This window comes from Schistocerca cancellata, chromosome 8 (assembly GCF_023864275.1).
Source record: "Schistocerca cancellata isolate TAMUIC-IGC-003103 chromosome 8, iqSchCanc2.1, whole genome shotgun sequence".
Classification (NCBI taxonomy): domain Eukaryota; kingdom Metazoa; phylum Arthropoda; class Insecta; order Orthoptera; family Acrididae; genus Schistocerca; species Schistocerca cancellata.
In genome coordinates, this window is record NC_064633.1 from 205158377 (window position 1) to 205181479 (window position 23103).

The 23103-nt window shown below is 40.1% G+C and overlaps 1 protein-coding gene across 2 annotated transcripts in view; it reads left to right on the top strand.

Annotated features, from left to right (window-relative positions):
* The window catches only part of LOC126094742 (integrator complex subunit 3), a 77483-nt gene that overhangs the window by 49102 nt on the left and 5278 nt on the right, over positions 1-23103 (top strand). For both annotated transcript variants that reach the window (XM_049909290.1, XM_049909291.1), the window contains exons 13-15: positions 5878-6245; positions 10882-11218; positions 21793-21972. In XM_049909290.1, the coding sequence (XP_049765247.1) occupies positions 5878-6245; positions 10882-11218; positions 21793-21972 (885 nt within the window). The remainder of the gene's footprint in view (positions 1-5877; positions 6246-10881; positions 11219-21792; positions 21973-23103) is intronic.

Here is a 23103-nt window from a genome sequence, read left to right on the forward strand (position 1 = left end):
ATTGGTAGTGGCCATTGTCCTGGTGGACAGCAGTTTGATAGTCATATCAATATAAAAAATCTGTGCAATGACTGTAGCAGGCTGTGCAGGTGGGACTCATCCTTACAACACATTCTCTGTTCACAAAATTACCCTGGCCTCAGCCTATGGTAACCTGCTGTTCCTGCACACTACTCCCAACAGTTCCCATCTCCTCTGTCCTATCACCTCCTCCCAATTCGCACCCCTCACGTTCACTGCACACTGCTCTCTGCCATTCCACCAACCGGTCTTTTCCCTTCTCTGCTCCTCTCTTTTTCTCCCCTCCCCCCTCACCCCACCTCACCCCTCCCTCTCCTACAGACATCAGACTCTGCACCTGGCAGCCTTGTCCTGTCACCCAGTTTCTGCATGTTCCACCAGCCAGTGATGATGCTGACGACTCTCCCCCACCTGTACCCTGATATTCCTCCCTCTTCCCCACCTCTTTGTGCCTGTCTGTAACTCAGCGTACCATCTTATGTGAGTAGCAATCTATCCTTTTTATAATATTGTCAAAGTTACAAAGTGTTTTATTGATGTAAAGGACCTGACTAAAATTTAACAATGTATCCATTCCAAACTTATGCCATTTGTTGATGTAACTGATAAGAGGTGAGAAAAGAGGCAGTGAATTTTCAACGGTGAAAATCAAACCCTTCCTTTCTTTGCTGTTGTCACAAATATTCAGCTGTTACATCTGAATATGTTTCAGTTTCCGACATTACGATTAAGTTTGTGAGAAAACAGCTGTATTCACTGAATACATAGGGTATTTTGTATGTATACTGATATGAGAGTGTGACAATATTCCTTCGTCTGTTGCTTCCAAACATGTCATCTGCCAGCTGCTCTCTCATTGTCTATGTAGAACCAGCAGGTGATAATACCCCTTTTGTTCCTTTCATACCTTGACAACATTACTGCACAAAATACATAAGTATGCAATTGGCCCTTATCTAGACTTTAACCATCTCTGTGGTGTCACCCACAGAACAACGCCTCACGCGAAAATTGGTACCTCACAATTGATGCCAATGCATCAATCAATCGGAGACGTCAGCGTAGACACACCCCTATGTGCTTCCTTACGCTGCCACAGCTGGAAAGTATTTATGTCCGAGTGCAGTGCTGCTTACCCTGTGTCTGTGTAATCATTACATACTAGTAATCATTACTAATGATGGCAGTATCTTCATAGCACAGATCCAGCTGTTTGCAGATAGAACAGTTATTCTGATTTTCATATCATGTTACAGACAGCTGTACTCTGTTGTGATTCTCTGATTCTGCGGTGAATGCCATGGTAATGTTATAAGTGTCAGCGATAGAATCAAATACATGTCATCTGTATGACCACTAATTGTTTCCAAATTTCAGTATTTACCATGTTAGTGTGTTGTGTCTGTTTGACCTGCTTCTGAAGTACTCTAGTTGCTGCAATACACCACAGTCTCCTGTAGAAATAAATGCATACTATAGCTGATTATTCGTCCAATTTTAAGGTTAGTTCAATTCAGACTACAAATGGGGTCAGGCAAACTACAGTTTTAACTTGGTAGGTATTCATAAAAAGCTGAGGCAAATGGTACAGATTCTCTTGGTTGGGAGTTTGATGACATTTGGTGCCGCTTCACCACTCCCCTCCCCACATTCTTCCAAGTTCTCAGGCAAGCAGGTATCACTGTTCCCCCTTCATTCCCTTACAATTTTTTTAAAATAAATAGTGGTGTTTTTTAGCTTCATTTGGCTGCTTGAGTAATTTTCTTCACAGTTCACCAAGTCTTGTTTTCTGCTCAAATCTTTTGATCACTTTGCGATCTAGTGACTTCTGTTGGTATTATCTCTATCAAGACATGTCTTATTGTTTTAACATACTGTGGCTTTTATTAACAAAAATAACTGTATTAAACACAAATTGCAGTGTCTCGGATGCAGGTCATATGTAACAATAATAACTACATGTACACGGCTACTGTACAGTTTACACTTAAGTGCCTGGCAGAGGGTTCATCCAACCACTGTCACACTATTTCTTTACCATTCCACTCTCGAACAGCGTGCAGGAAAAACAAACCCTTAAATCTTTCGTGCGAGCTCTGATTTCTCATATTTTATTACAGTGACAATTTCTCCCTGTGTAGGTGGGTGTCAACAAAATATTTTCACATTCGGAGGAGATTGTTACAGACTTAAATTTCCTGAAAAATTCATATTGCAACAGAGGACGTCTTTGATTTAATAGCTGCCACCCCAACTTGCCTATCATATCTGTGACATTCTCTTCGCTATTTCGCGATAATACAAAGTGAGCTGCCCTTCTTCTTTGGACTTCTTCGATGTCCTCCATCAATCCTATCTGATAAGGATCCCATACTACACAGCATTGCTCTAGAAATAACAGGACAAGAGTAGCATAAGCAGTCTCTTTAGTAGACTTGTTACATTTTCTAAGTATTCTGCTAATAAAACCTCTTTCGTTTGCATTGCCAACAACATTACCTATGTGGTCATTCCAATTTAAGTTGTTTGCAATCGTAATTCCCAGGTATTTATCTGAAATGACAGCCTTTAAATTTGTGTGTGTTATAATGTAAGCGAAATGTAAAGGATTCCCTTTCGTATTCATGTAGGTCACCTTGCACTGTTCATTGTTTATGGCCCATTGCCACTTTTTGCACAATACAGATGTATTGTCTAAATCATTTTGCAATTGGTTTTGGTCTTCTGATGCGTGTACTAGATGGTAGATGACAGCATAATGTCCTAACAGTGTAAGATGGCTGCTCTCTCCTAAATCATTTATATAGATTAGACACTGCAGAGGACCTATAATACTTCTGTGGGAAATGCAAGATATCACTTCTGTTTTATTCAATGACTTTCCAGTTGCACAGCTGAGATTATTCTCCACAGGCATGCAATTTGATTAGAAGCTGCTTGCAAAGGATGGTATCAAAAGCCTTTTGGAAATTTAGAAATATCAAATCAGTTTGAGACCCACTCTCAATAGCACTCATTACTTCGTGAGAATAAAGAGCTACTTGTATATCATCCGAATGATATTTTCTGAATCTGTGCTGACTATGTGTCACCAGATCATTTTCCTCGAGGGAGTTCGTAATGTCCGAACCCAGTATATGTTCCAGAATCATGCTGCAAATTGACGTCAGTAATATGGATGTGTAGTAGTTCATTGGATTACTTGTACTTCCCTGATTGAGTATTGGTGTGACCTGTGCAACTTTCCAGTCTTTTGCACATCTGGCACTCTACTATCTTTAGCATGGGTCTAGCTGCTGTAATTTATTCTCATGATAGAAATTGCTGTCAGTTTAATATGATTTATTTTGTTTATTAGGGATTTCTTGTATGATTAAATTTCTTTCTTATTTTATGTAAATTTTACAATTTTGTTTCTAAGTTGATTAAAAGTGGTAACATTGTTAATCATTAACATAAAATGTGGAAAAGGATTGAAATATTCATTTTCAGTCCATGTGGTAAATCATTACAGTCTGTCATAACTAAATAAAATATAGCACCAGGTTCATAGTCAAGTAATATTTTTCGAAGAACAACATCTTTACTTTTGACTGGTAGCTTTACTTACAAGTCAGCGTAATTATTTATATGTGCATACATGGCAACACTGGTTGGGGACTCCTGTTAGAAATTTCTTCAAGTACAAGAGAATCCAGGTGATAGGATTTAGTGCTATTTCCAACTGTGTTTTGTGAAACTGTCCATTTTTAAGCAGAGCTATAGCTTGTTGTTGTGGCTTGTTTGTAATTTCCCTCCTGGTCACTGACACCACATCAAATGTCAAGTGATTGTATGAGAATACTCAATACCGTATAGAGCACTGTGGCTTATTGGAAAATCTCAATCCCGTTTGAATGCAGGTATCGTTTGCCCAACCCTAAAAATAAGTCTTTATGTGACTACAGTTGTCAATGCTTCACCTGTAAACATATTAATCTACTAGCAAACCTAGCAATGCTTTGAAATTGCTAAATATGTACTGGAATTGGACAGACATTGTAAACTCCAGCTCCGGCCCTTCCTCTGTGAACATGTTCCATTTATTGTAGGCCTCAATGGTAGTCATAACTGATTCCCATGTTTCCTGGCTTAAACAGTGTCTTAGTGTAGCAACGTTGTTTGCAGATAGTATTCGCCTGTGCTCATACGTTTTTCTTGGTTTGAATTTGGTTTTACATTTTAGCACTAGTGTTTGACCTAAATGATCTGAGAGGTGACAATTTATGACATCTGTTGAAATGATGTGGTCATAATGTCTAATAACATGATCAATTGAACTACTATGTGTGTTAGCTATTCTTGTGGGTACTTGACAAGATTTACACTTCTACAGTGTGACATTAATTTACTTAAAACTCCATCAAGTGATTTCAGAAAAGCATCAAACTTTCCACGGGGGGATCTATATACATCTATGACACAGAAAGGAACATTGCAAAATGTGAATTTAAGAACTGCAATTTCGAAATCTTTGTCATCACAGAAATTGTTCCCCCATAGCACTTTTTCTGTTGTGCTTGTGAATTTACAATTTCTTGTGTAGATGGCATCACTACCTTTATTGTGTGTCCTACAGTAGAAAGTAGCTAGGTTGCAGCCTTTAAATTTGCAATATTGAATGTTGTCCATTGTTTTCTGGTGTTCTGTAACTATTATTAAATGTGGAGATAGTACTGTGATAAATGATTCAAAAGCATCTATTTTGTTTCCTAAAACCCTGTACATTATAATGTAAAAGTGATAAATTATTCTTGTGTGGACTGACATCTGTTTGAGACACATATGAAACACTTACTCTTGCATCTGGTGTCACACTGGTGGAAGGTTTTATTGTACTAAAAAAACATTGCTCTAGTCCTGCTGATGTATTGTTTTACTGACCTGGCATTTCATGGTTGATTCTCCCAAGTATTCATTATTTTTATCCTTGAGAGGGATGGGCTCTGTAGCACACTGCACATTCAGTTAGCTGTTAATTACTTCTTGGATCCATGTTGTAACTAAATCCTTCCCTTGTCTGTTGAGATTTAAGCCATGGAATGTGTCAAGTCTTCTTCCTACACAGCTTATGTCCACAATGTAACATTTTTGGATCTTATACCCATATTTAGGATCTTTATTTATACATGACCAGATTAGCAAGTCATGTCAGTGTGAAACAGAGATGATGATTACGTTTGAGCTTCTCAGCTCATGTAGCCTTCTTTTGAGTGAGATCACCAGGTCCTATCATTTAATCTCCTTGTATGTTTCATCACATTCTTAGGACCCTACAAATGGGACCTCTTTCTGGTGCCACTGGTTTAGAGGTGTGAGTTGGTTTTTGCTTAATGAATTTTATGCTATAATTGATTTTATCAAGTATTTACTGAATTTATCCTAATTTGGTTGCTGTGAGCCATCTATCTCCCTCTCTGCTGCTTCCCAATGCTTCCCTGCACATGTCTTTTCACTCACCACAGTCCTTCCTTCTTACACTTTACCCATAGTAACCTATTCAGGCAAACTCTAATAAACAGTATTGATTATTACTACTACTTATTTAACAATTCCACTATCAATATAGCGCTGTGAAGAAAATATAAATACCGAGTAAATTATTTTGATTCTCATATAGAATTTTTTATTTCTTAAAATACTTTTTGAAACCTAATCAATACTTTGTATAGAAATGTACCCATGTTTGTAGTTTACTGTAGATAACTGTCATGGAAATTACGGATTTCAGAGTTGTATCAGCAACTCACATTACTCTAAATGTTATTTCTGATATTTGTTGCTTGCAATTAATTTTGATTTGTTGGTGGCTTACAGTTATGCCAGGAAGAAGATGTGAGATTACTTGTGTGGTTGCTGCCTGAGGTATATGCACAGTTTCCTGCAGTCGCCGTGGGCAATGCTCAACTGCTGCAACTAGTTGTATCTGCAGTAGATGCCTTGCAGTTACAGGAACTTGTCTGTCATATTCTCCAAGGACGCCTCGTAATGTTTCGACATGATGGATTTCGTGCTCTTCTTTCTGCATCACTTTCGTGGGAGACTTTCGAGCAGTACTGTTTGTGGCAGCTTGTAGCAGCACATGGCATTCCAGTGGATTACATACTACCCATTCTGCCACGCCTGGAATTCACAAGACACGCTGAGGCTTTGACTTCTATTCTTTTAATGCTGAAGCAAGAAAGGTAATCTCCCACATTTTCTGTAAATTCACAGCCACTTTTTTATTTGTTTCTGTATTTTTTTACATATTGTACATCAAAACTTGGTTTATATATTATTTACACACATCCAGAAACATCAGCTGTTATGTGGCTCTCAGCATTAGTACGAAGTGGATGCTCTTATCAACCCATATGACTAGTCCTTCTGTTGTACTGTAACTATGAAAAATGTATTGAAACCTTATGTAATGTAACAGTGAAGAGGGAAAGATATCTTAGGCTTTTGAGACAAACCATCTGCACTAGCTGAAAAAACATAAAAGTAGTCTAGATTTTGTCAAATCCTTGCTGATGTGATTGTGGTAAAATGCAATGAGAAGTGGAAGCAGTAGAGAAAAAAACGATTAATAAGTGGGACTGAGACACTACAGATTATTGCTGGTTAATAACTGGAATTCAGATTTGCCCAAAAGATAACCATGTCACAAAAATAATATGATAGAAAAGATAAAAGTCAGATGTACAGGATTTTTCATGTATGATGCAAGTGCTGGTGCCTGCTACTGCTTGGGATACCAATACTGAGGAGGCAGACTCTGATCGTCACGTACACTCTACCTCATTTCTTGGACTTTGGCAGTATCACAAGAGGTGCCTGGGGGATGTTGCTAAGCCATGTCTTCACAATACCCTTTTTTCCAGAAGTGTTAGTTCTGCAAGTGTCACAGGAGAGCTTCTCTGAAGTAAGACAAGGTAATGCCAGAATTAAAAGAATTAAAGCTGTGAGGATGAGTCGTTAAGTTTAGAGACAAGGTATTGCCATAATTAAAGGAATTAAAGCTGTGAGGATCGGTCATGAGTCATGCTTGGGTAGTTCAGTCAGTAGAGCATTTGTCCATGAAAGGCAAAGGTTGTGAATTCGAGTCTGAGTCTGGCACACTGTTTTAACCTGCCAGGAAGTTTTGTATCAGCACACACACTGCAGCAGAGTGAAAATTTCACTCTGGAAACATCCCCCAGGCTGTAGCTAAGCTATGTCTCCACAGTATCCTTTCTTACTGGAGTGCTAGTTCTGCAAGTTTTGCAGGAAAGCTTTTGTGAAGTTTGGGAGGCAGGATCTGAGGTACTGCCTGGTGGAATCAAAGCTGTGAGGACGTGTTGCGAGTTGTGCTTGGATAGCTCAGGCAGTAGACCACTTACCCATGAAAGGCAAAAGTCCCGAGTTTGAGTCTCGATCTGAAATAAAGTAATGCTTTATCAGGAGAAAGAAGCCTTTCTGTTTCAACCTCTCTGTCACAAATGGACTGCAATAGCCAGTTGCAGTACTGGCATTGAGCAACAGAATCTCAATTAGTCAGTCAATGCACTACCATTTCTTTGTTACATTTCTGTTCAATTTTGTCTCATCTGTGTGTGCAGATGCTACTTACACACCAGTCTGAAGTATTAAATGGCAGAATGTTTTTCTCAAACTTATTTCCCGGGCTGCTCCTATTTTGTCTAGTTCAGCTAAAACTAATATGGCACCTGCCAAACTTTGAGGAGTGGGCTGGAGCATAGGTAGTGAGCAGAGCTTTTGGATGCAGTGCTTATGCTGTATGTAAAACACTCTCTATTAAATGTTAGAAAATAAGGAAAAGGAATAAGGAAGGGGAAAGAGTAACAAACTTTTGTGCTTCATTGTCATCTGTACAGCATCATAAACATGTTTGCAAAAGAGCAATTTGAGAAATAACTTCAGCTGCTCCAAATGAAGGCAACTAGTGTTGAGCTTATATATACAATACTTACCAACATATTGTGATTTCATTTTAAAAGGAGTCTTCATAATTAAATTAATAAGATGAGTGCCAACTTGCAATGTGAAAAGTTTATGGTTAACCGAACAACTCTGAAAAAATAGAAAGGAGGAGGTAAGTAGTTTTGGCCCCATCTAATTTTTAATTTAAATTGTCCCATAAACCTGAAGCAGCTCAATACTTGGTCATATGTGACTTAACCCATCAACACATCTGTAGTAATCAAGTAGTATACGAAACTGATCCAAGTAACACAAATATGGCTTTACTCCTAAACTTCTGATCAGTAATGGAAATAAGACTCTTGTGACTCCACATGTAACAAGACAAAAGAATTGCACAGAAGGTGCAACATAACCGATACACAGAAGGCAGCCTGTAGTGGCCAGCCTAAGCTAATACATTTGGCAGTTGATTTAAGTACACACACACACACACACACACACACACACGGTGACACTACACTCGGCGTACTCACATGCACACGCACTAGTAGGAGGATAGAGCAGCTTCTTATCCCTAGCTTTTAATAACTTTGTTTTCCTTAATGGTGGAAGTGGCTTTCATTTCAAAACACGGTTGCAGTGATATTTTGTTGTTGTTTTTATGTGTAGACTTATTTTATTATTGGTATTAGACATAAAATGACTTGGGCATAGAGCAAAAACACATCTTAACTTAAAATTTGAGTGTTGATAATTTGCACTATAATTTATCAAAATAAAAAGTCAAAATTTTTGCTCTAACTGAAATCCCTGGATTTGTATTTTATCTTTATATTGAAAGTAATGAGAATCCATTTTTTAAGTTAAGCTACACAGGAGTCAAACAAGGGCCCTTACCTTTCTCCATAAATATTATTTATTGACCTTTAACCTTTCTGAACAGCGTTACACCTCTCTCTACAAAGGAAAGAAGTGAGAGAGAGAATCTAGGAAGATGGATGGGAGACGAAACTGCTCTAGAATCAATAGGTCCTCACAAAGTAGAGTTTGAAAACAGTGAAATATGGTATTTGAATTCTACTGTCTTTAATTATGTGTTGACATAAACAGGGCTGCTGATAATCAAAATGACTTAAAGCATTGCTAAAGTAATGAAAACAATTTTTTGTCCCAGTCTCACATTCCGATTTATCATTTCCATGCATCCCCTGAAGATTCAAAGAGACAGGGATCAATGCTTCTTTTCCTCAAGATACTTTTCAAGTTTTAGCAGGTTTTTTATTATTCATTCTTGAAGGGGCAATCAAGTGTATTCCAGAAAACAATAAATGACCAGTGTTCTGATAGTTCTGAGTAAGACATCTTAATCAAAACACCAGCAGAGCAGAATTATAAGATAATCATTCTGAGTATAAAAGTGGAAAGCCTCTCAAGATCAAGAAGAAAAACACACAGCTCCACAGTTAAAAAGAAATCAGTTGAAATGTTAGCCATGTATTGACTCAGTATACTAATGATTTAAATGATGGAAAAAAAGTAAAGGTAACTATTCAGCCATAGCACACGAGAACAGAGTGACTGAGGGCTGGGAGGTAGAGTCAGCAAAGGAATGGGATAGGAATGTGTCACATGTCAGATCACTCACGAGCTGGGACAGGGAGTCAGGTGTGGCACACAATGGATTGGAAGGGGGATGGAACAGAAGAAGAGGGAGAATGTGGAGAGTGATACGTGTGTGTGAAGTAGACTGAATGGAATGGGGCAGAGTTGGGGGCACAGATGTGGAGGTAGGTGAGAGGGGTAGAGTGTTGCGGAGCTAGGTATTAGGAAGATTTTGAGAGTGAATTACCATCTTTGTAATTCATAGAAGCTGGTATTTTGTGGGAGAGGGTGTTCCATATGGCACAGGTAGTGCCCATTGAAGTTGACCATGTTGTGCTCAGCATTGTGTGTTACTGCTGGGTGTCAGATAGTTTGACAGTGGACATTTGTTCTGGTGGACATATTGTATTCATGCCCACATTAAAGGCCTTGCAAATATGAAATTACTGTTTTCGCAGGTCTCTCCCTGCTACTGCTGGGATAAGATATACATGTGGCAAGACTGAAATAGGATGTGCTGGGTAGGTGCATAGGACAGATCTTGCACTTGGGTCTTCCACAGGGATATAACCCATGTGGTAAAAGGTTGGGAGTAGGTGTAACACAAAGAGAGATAAGGACATTTCATAGGTTGGATGGATTGTGGACTCAAGGCAATAAGGTGGATGCAGTATTTCTTGATTTCCAAAAAGCATCTGATTCAGAACTGTACCATTGTTTATTTTAAAAAAAGGTTGGATCATTACTAGTGAGGGCATAATTTGTTATTTGGATGGAGAATTGTTGACAGGTGTAGAAGTAACTACAGACATGTCCCAGGGAACTTTATTGCACCCCTTCTTAAGTTGGATGTATCAGTTACCCAAAAATTCTCCTCACAGTTTTGCACCACCCACCACAGCTTCATCTATTTTCTCTTCCTTTTTCATAATATTGTCTTCAAGTTACTTTCTGTTATGTAGCCCTCCCATACATTCCTTCCACCTTTCAGCCTTCTTTTTTCTGCCACTTGGTATCTGAAGTTTTCTGCTTCTCTCTTCTCCAAAATTTTCTTTAAAAGGCAACAAATATGTTGTTGAAGTGTTGCCATGGTTCACATTTTTAATTATATTGTCTTGCTTTTAACAAGAGTTGCAAAAAAAGTTTTCTTTTTTTTTCTTTTCAGTTCCCTATTCTTCTGTAACTATTTTTTAAGTTTCTTCTGTTTGCACACTGTGTGTTGTATAAGTGAGTTGTGTAATAAAATTTGAGTGTTATGTTTATTCTGTTTTTTTTTTTTTCTGAAAAAAATCTGTACTCACATTGTTCCAGGCCAACAGAAGAGCTCCTTCGAGTAATTCTGTCAAGAGAAGTACGAGGTGGGGATATGTTTGTTGTGTCAGCATTACGATGTTGGTGCCGTGAGCACGAGGAATTGCTATGTCGTCTCGTTGCTCAGCTACTGACACCAGTTGGAGGAACAAATTCATCACCTGGGAAACGAAAACGTGGTGGTGGGAATCAGCAACCAGGAGGAAAACCATCGCCGAGTAGTGGTACCCCTCCTGTAGAGCAGGTACTCGGGCATCTCGACCATTTACGGCAATCCTGCAAACAAAATGGTTGCCGACTGTATGGGTCAGAGGTGGTACAAAGAGCCCTGTTGCAGGTGAGAGACTTTTGGTGTTCAACCAATTCAAGTTTTGCAAATAATAACTTTTTATTTTTCACAGTCTCAACTGCAATTAGTAATGTAAGAGACAGAATGCTGACCATTATGTACCTTCAGGGGGCAAAATATTTAGTACTGCTGATATAGATATGTATAAAAATAAAAGTACATGATGCTGCACTGAGCTCTCAGAACCATTAGTTTCTTCCTTGGGGAGGAGAGAAGAATAGGTTGCGAAATGGCAAGCTACTCAGGCTCTAGGAAGAGGAGGATGCAACTGCAGCTGTCCTTCTGAAGCTAAGTGCTGGCCATAAACTCTGTCTCATTTAATAGTATTCTCAATTGAATTTTCCTTGTGATATAATTAACTTTGCAGTGTTACTGGCATCAGAGAAGGAAAAATGAAGCTGTCATGTAGCACAACATGACACAACATTACATACAGATTGTGCTATATGACAGCTTCATTTTTCTGATTATGGGCTAGTCAGTAATGTATTTTTCCCTGTTTGTACAGACCTGATGATGGTTGCAATAAATTTAAGCTGTGAATCCTGCAAAATTATTAGTTGTGGTTGTGAAAAGAAGCAGGTATAAGTCTGTGTATAATCACCGACACTATTAACAGTATGTCTTGTTTCATAAATATTTGAAGAATTAAAAACATGTATGCAGACTAGCACACACTCATTCTACAGAAGTGTTACTGGATAATTACTTAGCTGCTAGAAAACTAAGTATGACAGCTTAGCAATAATAATCACTTATTTTTATGTACTGTCAACTGTTCAGTGAATTCTCTGTATAAGTAAGATCTACTGTTAATAGCTAAGACCTACTTAATCATGTAGTAACAGCTTGAAAGTTATTTATGAAATTCAGGTTCCTTCTGATTTTATTAGAAAAATGGCACTTACAATAATTTTACAGTGATGTCAAGTATGTTTTGAAACACAGAGACACAGGAGGATGGGATGGGGTACCAGTTAACTCCAGGGTTATCAGGTCCCTTTTTTATTGTTGGATGTCACTTAACCAAAAACAAACATAAAAAATAAAGTGTCACAAAAATAAGACTGGAAAATCTGAGATGTAGATAGCAGAGGAGAGGGAAGTTTGCAAAGGAAATAAATTAGAGAAGGGGAGATGGGACTGAAAAGGGAGAAAGAAATAGACAGCAGCAGGAGGAACAGGCACAAATTAGGGCTGAATGACTGACAGTTACAGGCACATGCTAAGGTTATTCTTTCCTTTATTATTCTGGAGTACTTTCTATGCAGGAAGAAACTAGCTACATTTTGAAGTAATCACAGCTTCTGCTGCTTTGTTTCAAAATATGCTCTTTTTGTTAGTTTCCATTTATAAGGCTCATTTAGAGTCAATTTGGAGTTGACATTGATAGCAGGTAGCCTAGGAGATGTTGCACTTTGATGACAGTCATAGAAATATAGGAATGACTGAGAAGAAATTTAAGGTTTTATGAATTTAGAGAGTGAGGAAAAGCTATAAGAGTTGATCGGAGGAAAATAATGTGTAGCAAGGACCTAGTTTGGTACTGGGACTTCAGGAAGTCATAGCCAAGGTGACAATTTTGTTGATGCATCCACGTAGGACTATATATAGTGTAATAAACGTCCCTCTACTGTTGTTTTTATGGATCTCCTTTGTTACAATCCAGTAAGGTAATACAGGAAACCTATTTGTAACTGAGGAAGTGACATGCAAAGACAAACATGCCCACTAATTGCAGTTTTACACAATCAACATAAGTCTTATTTGAGGCACATGTAAGAATGAAAATAACACATATTGCAATGCAAATGCCTTTACTTTTGTGCTAAAAGGCAGTTCATATCTGTAAATCAAGTCTACACTGAAAATATTGCTTTAACAAGTACAGGGCTATTACAAATGATTGAAGCGATTTCATAAATTCACTGTAGCTCCATTCATTGACATATGGTCACGACACACTACAGATACGTAGAAAAACTCATAAAGTTTTGTTCGGCTGAAGCCGCACTTCAGGTTTCTGCCGCCAGAGCGCTCGAGAGCGCAGTGAGACAAAATGGCGACAGGAGCCGAGAAAGCGTATGTCGTGCGTGAAATGCACTCACATCAGTCAGTCATAACAGTGCAACGACACTTCAGAACGAAGTTCAACAAAGATCCACCAACTGTTAACTACATTCGGCGATGGTATGCGCAGTTTAAAGCTTCTGGATGCCTCTGTAAGGGGAAATCAACGGGTCGGCCTGCAGTGAGCAAAGAAACGGTTGAACGCGTGCGGGCAAGTTTCACGCGCAGCCCGCGGAAGTCGACGAATAAAGCAAGCAGGGAGCTAAACGTACCACAGCCGATGGTTTGGAAAATCTTACGGAAAAGGCTAAAGCAGAAGCCTTACCGTTTACAATTGCTACAAGCCCTGACACCCGATGACAAAGTCAAACGCTTTGAATTTTCGGCGCGGTTGCAACAGCTCATGGAAGAGGATGCATTCAGTGCGAAACTTGTTTTCAGTGATGAAGCAACATTTTTTTCTTAATGGTGAAGTGAACAGACACAATGTGTGAATCTGGGCGGTAGAGAATCCTCACGCATTCGTGCAGCAAATTCGCAATTCAGCAAAAGTTAACTCGTTTTGTGCAATCTCACGGTTTAAAGTTTACGGCCCCTTTTTCTTCTGCGAAAAAAACGTTACAGGACACATGTATCTGGACATGCTGGAAAATTGGCTCATGCCACAAATGGAGACCGAAAGCGCCGACTTCATCTTTCAACAGTATGGTGCTCCACCGCACTTCCATCATGATGTTTGGCATTTCTTAAACAGGAGATTGGAAAACCGATGGATCGGCCGTGGTGGAGATCATGATCAGCAATTCGTGTCATGACCTCCACGCTCTCCCGACTTAACCCCATGCGATTTCTTTCTGTCGGGTTATGTGAAAGGTTCAGTGTTTAAACCTCCTCTACCAAGAAACGTGCCAGAACTGCGAGCTCGCATCAACGATGCTTTCGAACTCATTGATGGGGACATGCACCGAGTGTGGGAGTAACTTGATTATCGGCTTGATGTCTGCCGAATCACTAAAGGGTCACATATCGAACATTTGTGAATGCCTAAAAAAACTTTTTGAGTTTTTGTATGTGTGTGCAAAGCATTGGAAAATATCTCAAATAATAAAGTTATTGTAGAGCTGTGAAATCGCTTCAATCATTTGTAATAATCCTGTACATTTAAATATGGACATATTCTCATTTGCCGAAACATTTTGGACATGTTCAATGCTGAATGATTTCCAAAAGTGAATGTGTTGTTTTCTGAAAACAACTTAAATCCTGTTGTATAATGCTTCTTACACTATATCATTTTTGTAACAATTTAGTATGTGATATCATGGGAAAAAATTATAAACTGCCAACTGTAAAATTATAAACTGCCAACTGTAACATTGATATTCAGTGTTTTAGTAAAAGTTCTGATTTTATCGTTCCTTCGCAATTATTTAAAATGTTTCAAATCACCTATAACAGAATACAGTGATGTAACAGTGGCATTTCCTGTTATTAGAACAATTCTTTGTGGTAACTGTTACACTTAAACATATAAACCAAAAGCATCTACATATTCACAAGCAATTTTCTCTATCTCTGTATTGAACAACATGGGACTATTGTAAATGATAGATGTATACCAACTTATGTCCTGTTGTTTTTGCCAATCATCTCTAAAAATAGTTTACAGCAAGCTAGCAACAGCTTTCTTCTTGTCATCTGAGATTGTGTGGCTGAGAAGTAATGCAGCTCGTGGTTAAGAGAAGAAATTTGTAATTGTCCATCTGCATTTCTAAAGAGACTTTTGCCCTTGTACATAATGCTGAGACCTCTAGGATGCAATCACTTCCATATCAATATGAGTGTTTCACATAGCATCATACTGGTATGTGAAAATTCATTTCCTTTCACTTGTGTGATCTAAATTTCATAGGCCCTCTGATAGGAATTTAATGTCTATTGCTCTCCATTCTTTAACAAGGTTTCTTACTTCACCCACTGACTGGTAGAGCTCATTAAATTCCTCTTATGTTACAAAAATTGTCCTTTGTATAGAAGTTTCAGTACTCTACCAAAAATGCAGTCAGTAGGTAATAACTATGTCCTCATAATAGTAATTGTTAATATTAGTACTACGCATTATTATTATGAGGGAGCAAAGAAGTAAAAACTGATCCTAACTGCTCCTCTGTGTGGGAATGTCGACTGTGACTGAAATGGAAATCACCTGACTGGAATCAGAATCTCCCATTGGCCACAGTGAACTAGTTCTTCTCTGCATGAAATGTATATGTAGAAAGGATTGTGTTTGCTGTGTACCAGGCTCATATATGGCAAATATTCGATTTCACTTAAATTGTGTAATGAATTTAAATTCTGCTTATCTTATATGCACTGTTCCACTCCATTTTTTTTATTATATATATAATAGAGGGAAACATTCCATGTGGGAAAAATATATCTAAAAAGGAAGATGATGAGACTTTCCAAACAAAAGCGCTGGCAGGTCGATAGACACACAAACATACACACATAATTCTAGCTTTCGCAACCAACGGTTGCCTCGTCAGGAAAGAGGGAAGGATAGGGAAAGACAAAAGGATTTGGGTTTTAAAGGAGAGGGTAAGGAGTCATTCCAATCCCGGGAGCGGAAAGACTTACCTTAGGGGGAAAAAAGGACAGGTATACACTCGCGCACACACACACACACACACACACACACACACACACACACACACACACACACATATATCCCAATGTGTGCGAGTGTATACCTGTCCTTTTTCCCCCCTAAGGTAAGTCTTTCCGCTCCCGGGATTGGAATGACTCCTTACCCTCTCCCTTAAAACCCAAATCCTTTTGTCTTTCCCTATCCTTCCCTCTTTCCTGACGAGGCAACCGTTGGTTGCGAAAGCTAGAATTTTGTGTGTATGTTTGTGTTTGTTTGTGTGTCTATCGACCTGCCAGCGCTTTTGTTTGGTAAGTCTCATCATCTTTCTTTTTAGATATATTTTTCCCACGTGGAATGTTTCCCTCTATTATATATATAATAAAAAAAATGGAGTGGAACAGTGCATATAAGATAAGCGTAATTTAAATTCATTACACAATTTAAGTGAAATCGAATATTTGCCATATATGAGCCTGGTACACAGCAAACACAATCCTTTCTACATATACATTTCATGCAGAGAAGAACTAGTTCACTGTGGCCAATGGGAGATTCTGATTCCAGTCAGGTGATTTCCATTTCCTTCGTGGAATGTTTCCTTCTATTATATATATATATATATATATATATATATATATATATATATATATATATATATATATATAAAAACAAAGATGTACCTAAAAACAAAGATGATGTGACTTACCAAATGAAAGTGCTGGCAGGTCGACAGACACCCAAACGAACACGGCAGGTCGACAGACACACAGTCACATCATCTTTGTTTTTAGGTATATTTTTCCTTCGTGGAATGTTTCCTTCTATTATAAAAACAAAGATGATGTGACTTACCAAATGAAAGTGCTGGCAGGTCGACAGACACACAAACGAACACAAACATACACACAAAATTCAAGCTTTCGCAACAAACTGTTGCCTCATCAGGAAAGAGGGAAGGAGAGGGAAAGACGAAAGGATGTGGGTTTTAAGGGAGAGGGTAAGGAGTCATTCCAGTCCCGGGAGCGGAAAGACTTACTTTAGGGGGAAAAAAGGACGGGTATACACTCGCACACACACACATATCCATCCACACATATACAGACACAAGCAGACATATTTAAAGACAAAGAGTTTGGGCAGAGATGTCAGTCGAGGCAGAAGTGCAGAGGCAAAGATGTTGATGAATGACAGGTGAGGTATGAGTGGCGGAAATTTGAAATTAGCGGAGATTGAGGCCTGGTGGATAACGGGAAGAGAGGATATATTGAAGAGCAAGTTCCCATCTCCTGAGTTCGGATAGGTTGGTGTTAGTAGGAAGTATCCAGATAACCCGGACGGTGTAACACTGCGCCAAGATGTGCTGGTCGTGCACCAAGGCATGTTTAGCCACAGGGTGATCCTCATTACCAACAAACACTGTCTGCCTGTGTCCATTCATGCGAATGAACAGTTTGTTGCTGGTCATTCCCACATAGAATGCATCACAGTGTAGGCAGGTCAGTTGGTAGATCACGTGGGTGCTTTCACACGTGGCTCTGCCTTTGATTGTGTACACCTTCCGGGTTACAGGACTGGAGTAGGTGGTGGTGGGAGGGTGCATGGGACAGGTTTTACACCGGGGGCGGTTACAAGGGTAGGAGCCAGAGGGTAGGGAAGTTGGTTTGGGGATTTCATAGGGATGAACTAAGAGGTTACGAAGGTTAGGTGGACGGCGGAAAGACACTCTTGGTGGAGTGGGGAGGATTTCATGAAGGATGGATCTCATTTCAGGGCAGGATTTGAGGAAGTCGTATCCCTGCTGGAGAGCCACATTCAGAATCTGATCCAGTCCCGGAAAGTATCCTGTCACAAGTGGGGCACTTTTGTGGTTCTTCTGTGAGAGGTTCTGGGTTTGAGAGGATGAGGAAGTGGCTCTGGTTATTTGCTTCTGTACCAGGTCGGGAGGGTAGTTGCGGGATGCGAAAGCTGTTGTCAGGTTGTTGGTGTAATGCTTCAGGGATTCCGGACTGGAGCAGATTCGTTTGCCACGAAGACCTAGGCTGTAGGGAAGGGACCGTTTGATGTGGAAATGGTGGCAGCTGTCGTAATGGAGGTACTGTTGCTTGTTGGTGGGTTTGATGTGGACGGACGTGTGAAGCTGGCCATTGGACAGGTGAAGGTCAACATCAAGGAAAGTGGCATGGGATTTGGAGAAGGACCAGGTGAATCTGATGGAACCAAAGGAGTTGAGGTTGGAGAGGAAATTCTGGAGTTCTTCTTCACTGTGAGTCCAGATCATGAAGATGTCATCAATAAATCTGTACCAAACTTTGGGTTGGCAGGCCTGGGTAACCAAGAAGGCTTCCTCTAAGTGACCCATGAATAGGTTGGCGTACGAGGGGGCCATCCTGGTACCCATGGCTGTTCCCTTTAATTGTTGGTATGTCTGGTTTTCAAAAGTGAAGAAGTTGTGGGTCAGGATGAAGCTGGCTAAGGTACCAACAATTAAAGGGAACAGCCATGGGTACCAGGATGGCCCCCTCGTACGCCAACCTATTCATGGGTCGCTTAGAGGAAGCCTTCTTGGTTACCCAGGCCTGCCAACCCAAAGTTTGGTACAGATTTATTGATGACATCTTCATGATCTGGACTCACAGTGAAGAAGAACTCCAGAATTTCCTCTCCAACCTCAACTCCTTTGGTTCCATCAGATTCACCTGGTCCTTCTCCAAATCCCATGCCACTTTCCTTGATGTTGACCTTCACCTGTCCAATGGCCAGCTTCACACGTCCGTCCACATCAAACCCACCAACAAGCAACAGTACCTCCATTACGACAGCTGCCACCCATTCCACATCAAACGGTCCCTTCCCTACAGCCTAGGTCTTCGTGGCAAACGAATCTGCTCCAGTCCGGAATCCCTGAAGCATTACACCAACAACCTGACAACAGCTTTCGCATCCCGCAACTACCCTCCCGACCTGGTACAGAAGCAAATAACCAGAGCCACTTCCTCATCCTCTCAAACCCAGAACCTCTCACAGAAGAACCACAAAAGTGCCCCACTTGTGACAGGATACTTTCCGGGACTGGATCAGATTCTGAATGTGGCTCTCCAGCAGGGATACGACTTCCTCAAATCCTGCCCTGAAATGAGATCCATCCTTCATGAAATCCTCCCCACTCCACCAAGAGTGTCTTTCCGCCGTCCACCTAACCTTCGTAACCTCTTAGTTCATCCCTATGAAATCCCCAAACCACCTTCCCTACCTTCTGGCTCCTACCCTTGTAACCGCCCCCGGTGTAAAACCTGTCCCATGCACCCTCCCACCACCACCTACTCCAGTCCTGTAACCCGGAAGGTGTACACAATCAAAGGCAGAGCCACGTGTGAAAGCACCCACGTGATCTACCAACTGACCTGCCTACACTGTGATGTATTCTATGTGGGAATGACCAGCAACAAACTGTCCATTCGCATGAATGGACACAGGCAGACAGTGTTTGTTGGTAATGAGGATCACCCTGTGGCTAAACATGCCTTGGTGCACGGCCAGCACATCTTGGCGCAGTGTTACACCGTCCGGGTTATCTGGATACTTCCTACTAACACCAACCTATCCGAACTCAGGAGATGGGAACTTGCTCTTCAATATATCCTCTCTTCCCGTTATCCACCAGGCCTCAATCTCCGCTAATTTCAAATTTCCGCCACTCATACCTCACCTGTCATTCATCAACATCTTTGCCTCTGCACTTCTGCCTCGACTGACATCTCTGCCCAAACTCTTTGTCTTTAAATATGTCTGCTTGTGTCTGTATATGTGTGGATGGATATGTGTGTGTGTGCGAGTGTATACCCGTCCTTTTTTCCCCCTAAAGTAAGTCTTTCCGCTCCCGGGACTGGAATGACTCCTTACCCTCTCCCTTAAAACCCACATCCTTTCGTCTTTCCCTCTCCTTCCCTCTTTCCTGATGAGGCAACAGTTTGTTGCGAAAGCTTGAATTTTGTGTGTATGTTTGTGTTCGTTTGTGTGTCTGTCGACCTGATATATTTTGTGGACACATTCACCTGTGCATGTCACTGTCACAGTTAGGAAAGGCAGTCAAATGAAAACCGAACACCTGCCGTAAGGAAACCATGGAATGATTCCATTCAAAAATAATCACCACATGCATTAAGACATTTATCACAAAGGGAGAAAAGACAGTCAATTCCTGTTTTGTAGAACACGGTTTGCTGCTGACAGATCCACAATTGCACCCACTCCTTTCTTCCTCGCCAGACTGAAACCGACATCCATGCATGTCTGTCATCAACTTGCCAAAGAAGTTAAAAACACACAGTGAAGGATCCTGGCTGTATGCAAGATGTTGAAGTGATCCCCAACACAAATCCCTCATGTGTAGCCTTTGCCTAATGGGCAATGTGGGAGTGGGCATTATCATGCAACAGGATGATTCCATCCAACAGCGTTCCAACAGCCTAAGGGCAAACAGCAAAGCCAGCAGTGGAAACATCTCACCCACCAAACAAATCCAAAGCTGTTCACACAAGTTCCAGTAAGACCCTGATAACTTTCTTCTTTGACTGCAGGGGTCCTCGGCTGTTGAGTTCCTTGAGCGTGAAACCATTGTCAGTGCACTGTCAAAACACCAAGGAATGGTGTCAGGTGGAACCATTTCTGTTGCACAATAATGCCCGTCCTCCCACACTGCCAATCAGATGAAGGCTATAATTTAGAGATTTGATTGGAAAACACAGCAACATCCGGCATATATTCTGTGTTTTCCATCATATGTTTTACATACTTTTGGCGAGCTGAAGAAAGACATGAGTGGACGTCAGTTTCACTTGGACAAGAAAGTGTGAGAGTGGGTGAGGTTGTGGATGTCGTAACACATGTGGTGATTACATGTGAATGGAACCATTCCATGGCCCATTGTGATGGGTGTTCAGTTTTCATTTGACTGCCCCTTATAGATTGGTTGCACAACCGATAGACATGAAACCACTTTGCAGTTCAGCATTACTGAAATTCTGCTTTCTAAACATTTTTGCTCAAAAGTAACACTTCATATACAGCTTGGGGAGTGAACAGGGCTCAATTATAAGACACTGCTGTTTCCCAAGATAGGGAGACAAACTTTACTACAACATTGAAGATTGTGGGAAGACACTTATTAACTCTGATGTTATCTGTGTCCATGACCATTGTACAAATATTTCAGATAATTTTTCACCATCATGTATGAAGTTCTGGGTTTGGTTTCATCATCAACTTCATCAGCTCTACTTAAAATACAATGAAATGAACATTTTCCAGTGGTGTGTAGTTAATATTATTTTCCTGTTGTTATGATTAAGAATAAACTGTGTTAATTTTAAAATGTAGGCTCAACCAGCTTTCACAATGTAAAAGCACCAAAATTGATGTATTTCAAAGGTGCTAGCCACCATTGTCAGAATTATTCCACTGGTATCGAATAAAAGTGATAAATCTTTATCCTTATTGCTTTCATAGGATTCTTGCAAAATAATTCTGATGATAGAGGCTTGCTCTTTTGAAATTCGTCAATTTTAGTGCTTTTGCGTTTTGAAAGGTTGTTGAACACACATTTTAAGATTGATTTTAACAACCACCACCTCATATCTGACATGGATGATACCAAGTAAACTGTGTTTATTGTTTGTGTTGCATTCAATCTTACCAAATGATTAGCACATTTAACAAAAAGAAATACAATTTTTCTGTAGTGTAATTTGTATTCAGAAATTTAGAGCAGCGTATAACCCAATAGTTGTTTTAGTTATTTATGCAGTTGAAGTTTTAACACTACAGTGCTATATTCTAATTGCAGGCACAGTCCCAGTGCAGTGATCCGCAGAGGAAACGTTTCTCTGACCTCTTTGCCCTTGCTGAAGTAGAGGAACTGGAACCCCGGGGTCGGAGAGGAGGTGGGGGAGGGGGTGGTCGTAAACCGAGAGGGAAAGGGAGGCAAGCAACTCGACCATCTGATTCCTCAGAAGATTCTAGTGAGGTAAGAAAGTGGTCAACCCTTGTACATTTTAAAGTTTTTTAATGTGTGAATCTAGACAACTGTGTTCACATAATTGGAGTTGGAACTGGTCTTGTCAGCATGTTTTTCATAGAATACTGTGGTTAATGTAATTGTCCCGGTACACTGCTCTTAAAGTTCTCACCATGGTGGTGGGAGATGAATGTCCATATGACAGTATAAGGAAAAGATAGTCTGCTACACACACACACACACACACACAGACAGATATATATATATATATATATATATACAAGAACATCTCACACGTACATGACTGCCATCTGCAACAGCTTGAACTGGTCCAAGCTCCTGTAAATGGCAGTCGTGTGTGTGAGATGTACTTGCTTGTGTGAATGAACGTGTGTGTGTTTCCTTTTTGAAGAAGGCTTTGTCTGAAAGATGATGTGTAACTGCCTTTTTGTTGTGCCTGTCTAAAACTCAATGTGTCATCTTTACAGTGAGTAACAATCTGTCTTTTCCTTATGTTGTTGGTATTCCAACCTGCAGTTTCCATTGTTTGAACTTCCATATGAAATTTTTTAACTTACTAATGGCCTGAAAGTGTAGTACATTTTTTTGTCTTCATTATATTAGGGTCACCCAGGAAATAATGTCTGACATTTTTTTGTTATACAATTATATATTACACACTTGAAATAATGTTGTTTTATCTACCCACCCTATTTTTCCATGTAATCTCCTTCCAGATCTATGACTATCTTGCAGAAAGACAAAAGGAAACGTACATCCCGTCGGTACCAGTCATTGTTCTGGTCACGAAGCCACTTCTTCACTGCACAAATCATGTCCTTGTCACCCTCAAAAAGTCTTGTGCAAATGCTATCTTTTAATGGTATGAAAAGTGGAAGTGTGAGGCAGTTAGGTCAGAGCTGCAGGGTGGGCTGTATAACACAGTCCAACAGTATTTCGCGATATGTTCAGAAGTCCTCAGACTTGTGTGAGGCCAAGCATAATTGTGTTGAACTGAAACATTCAAAGGGTGGTTATGGCACTGAAGTCAGTATAAACATTTAGTGTGATTAATGTGTTCACATATGCTTCTGCACTGTTGGTACTGCCTTTGTGGCATCATATCAATGAGAATCACAT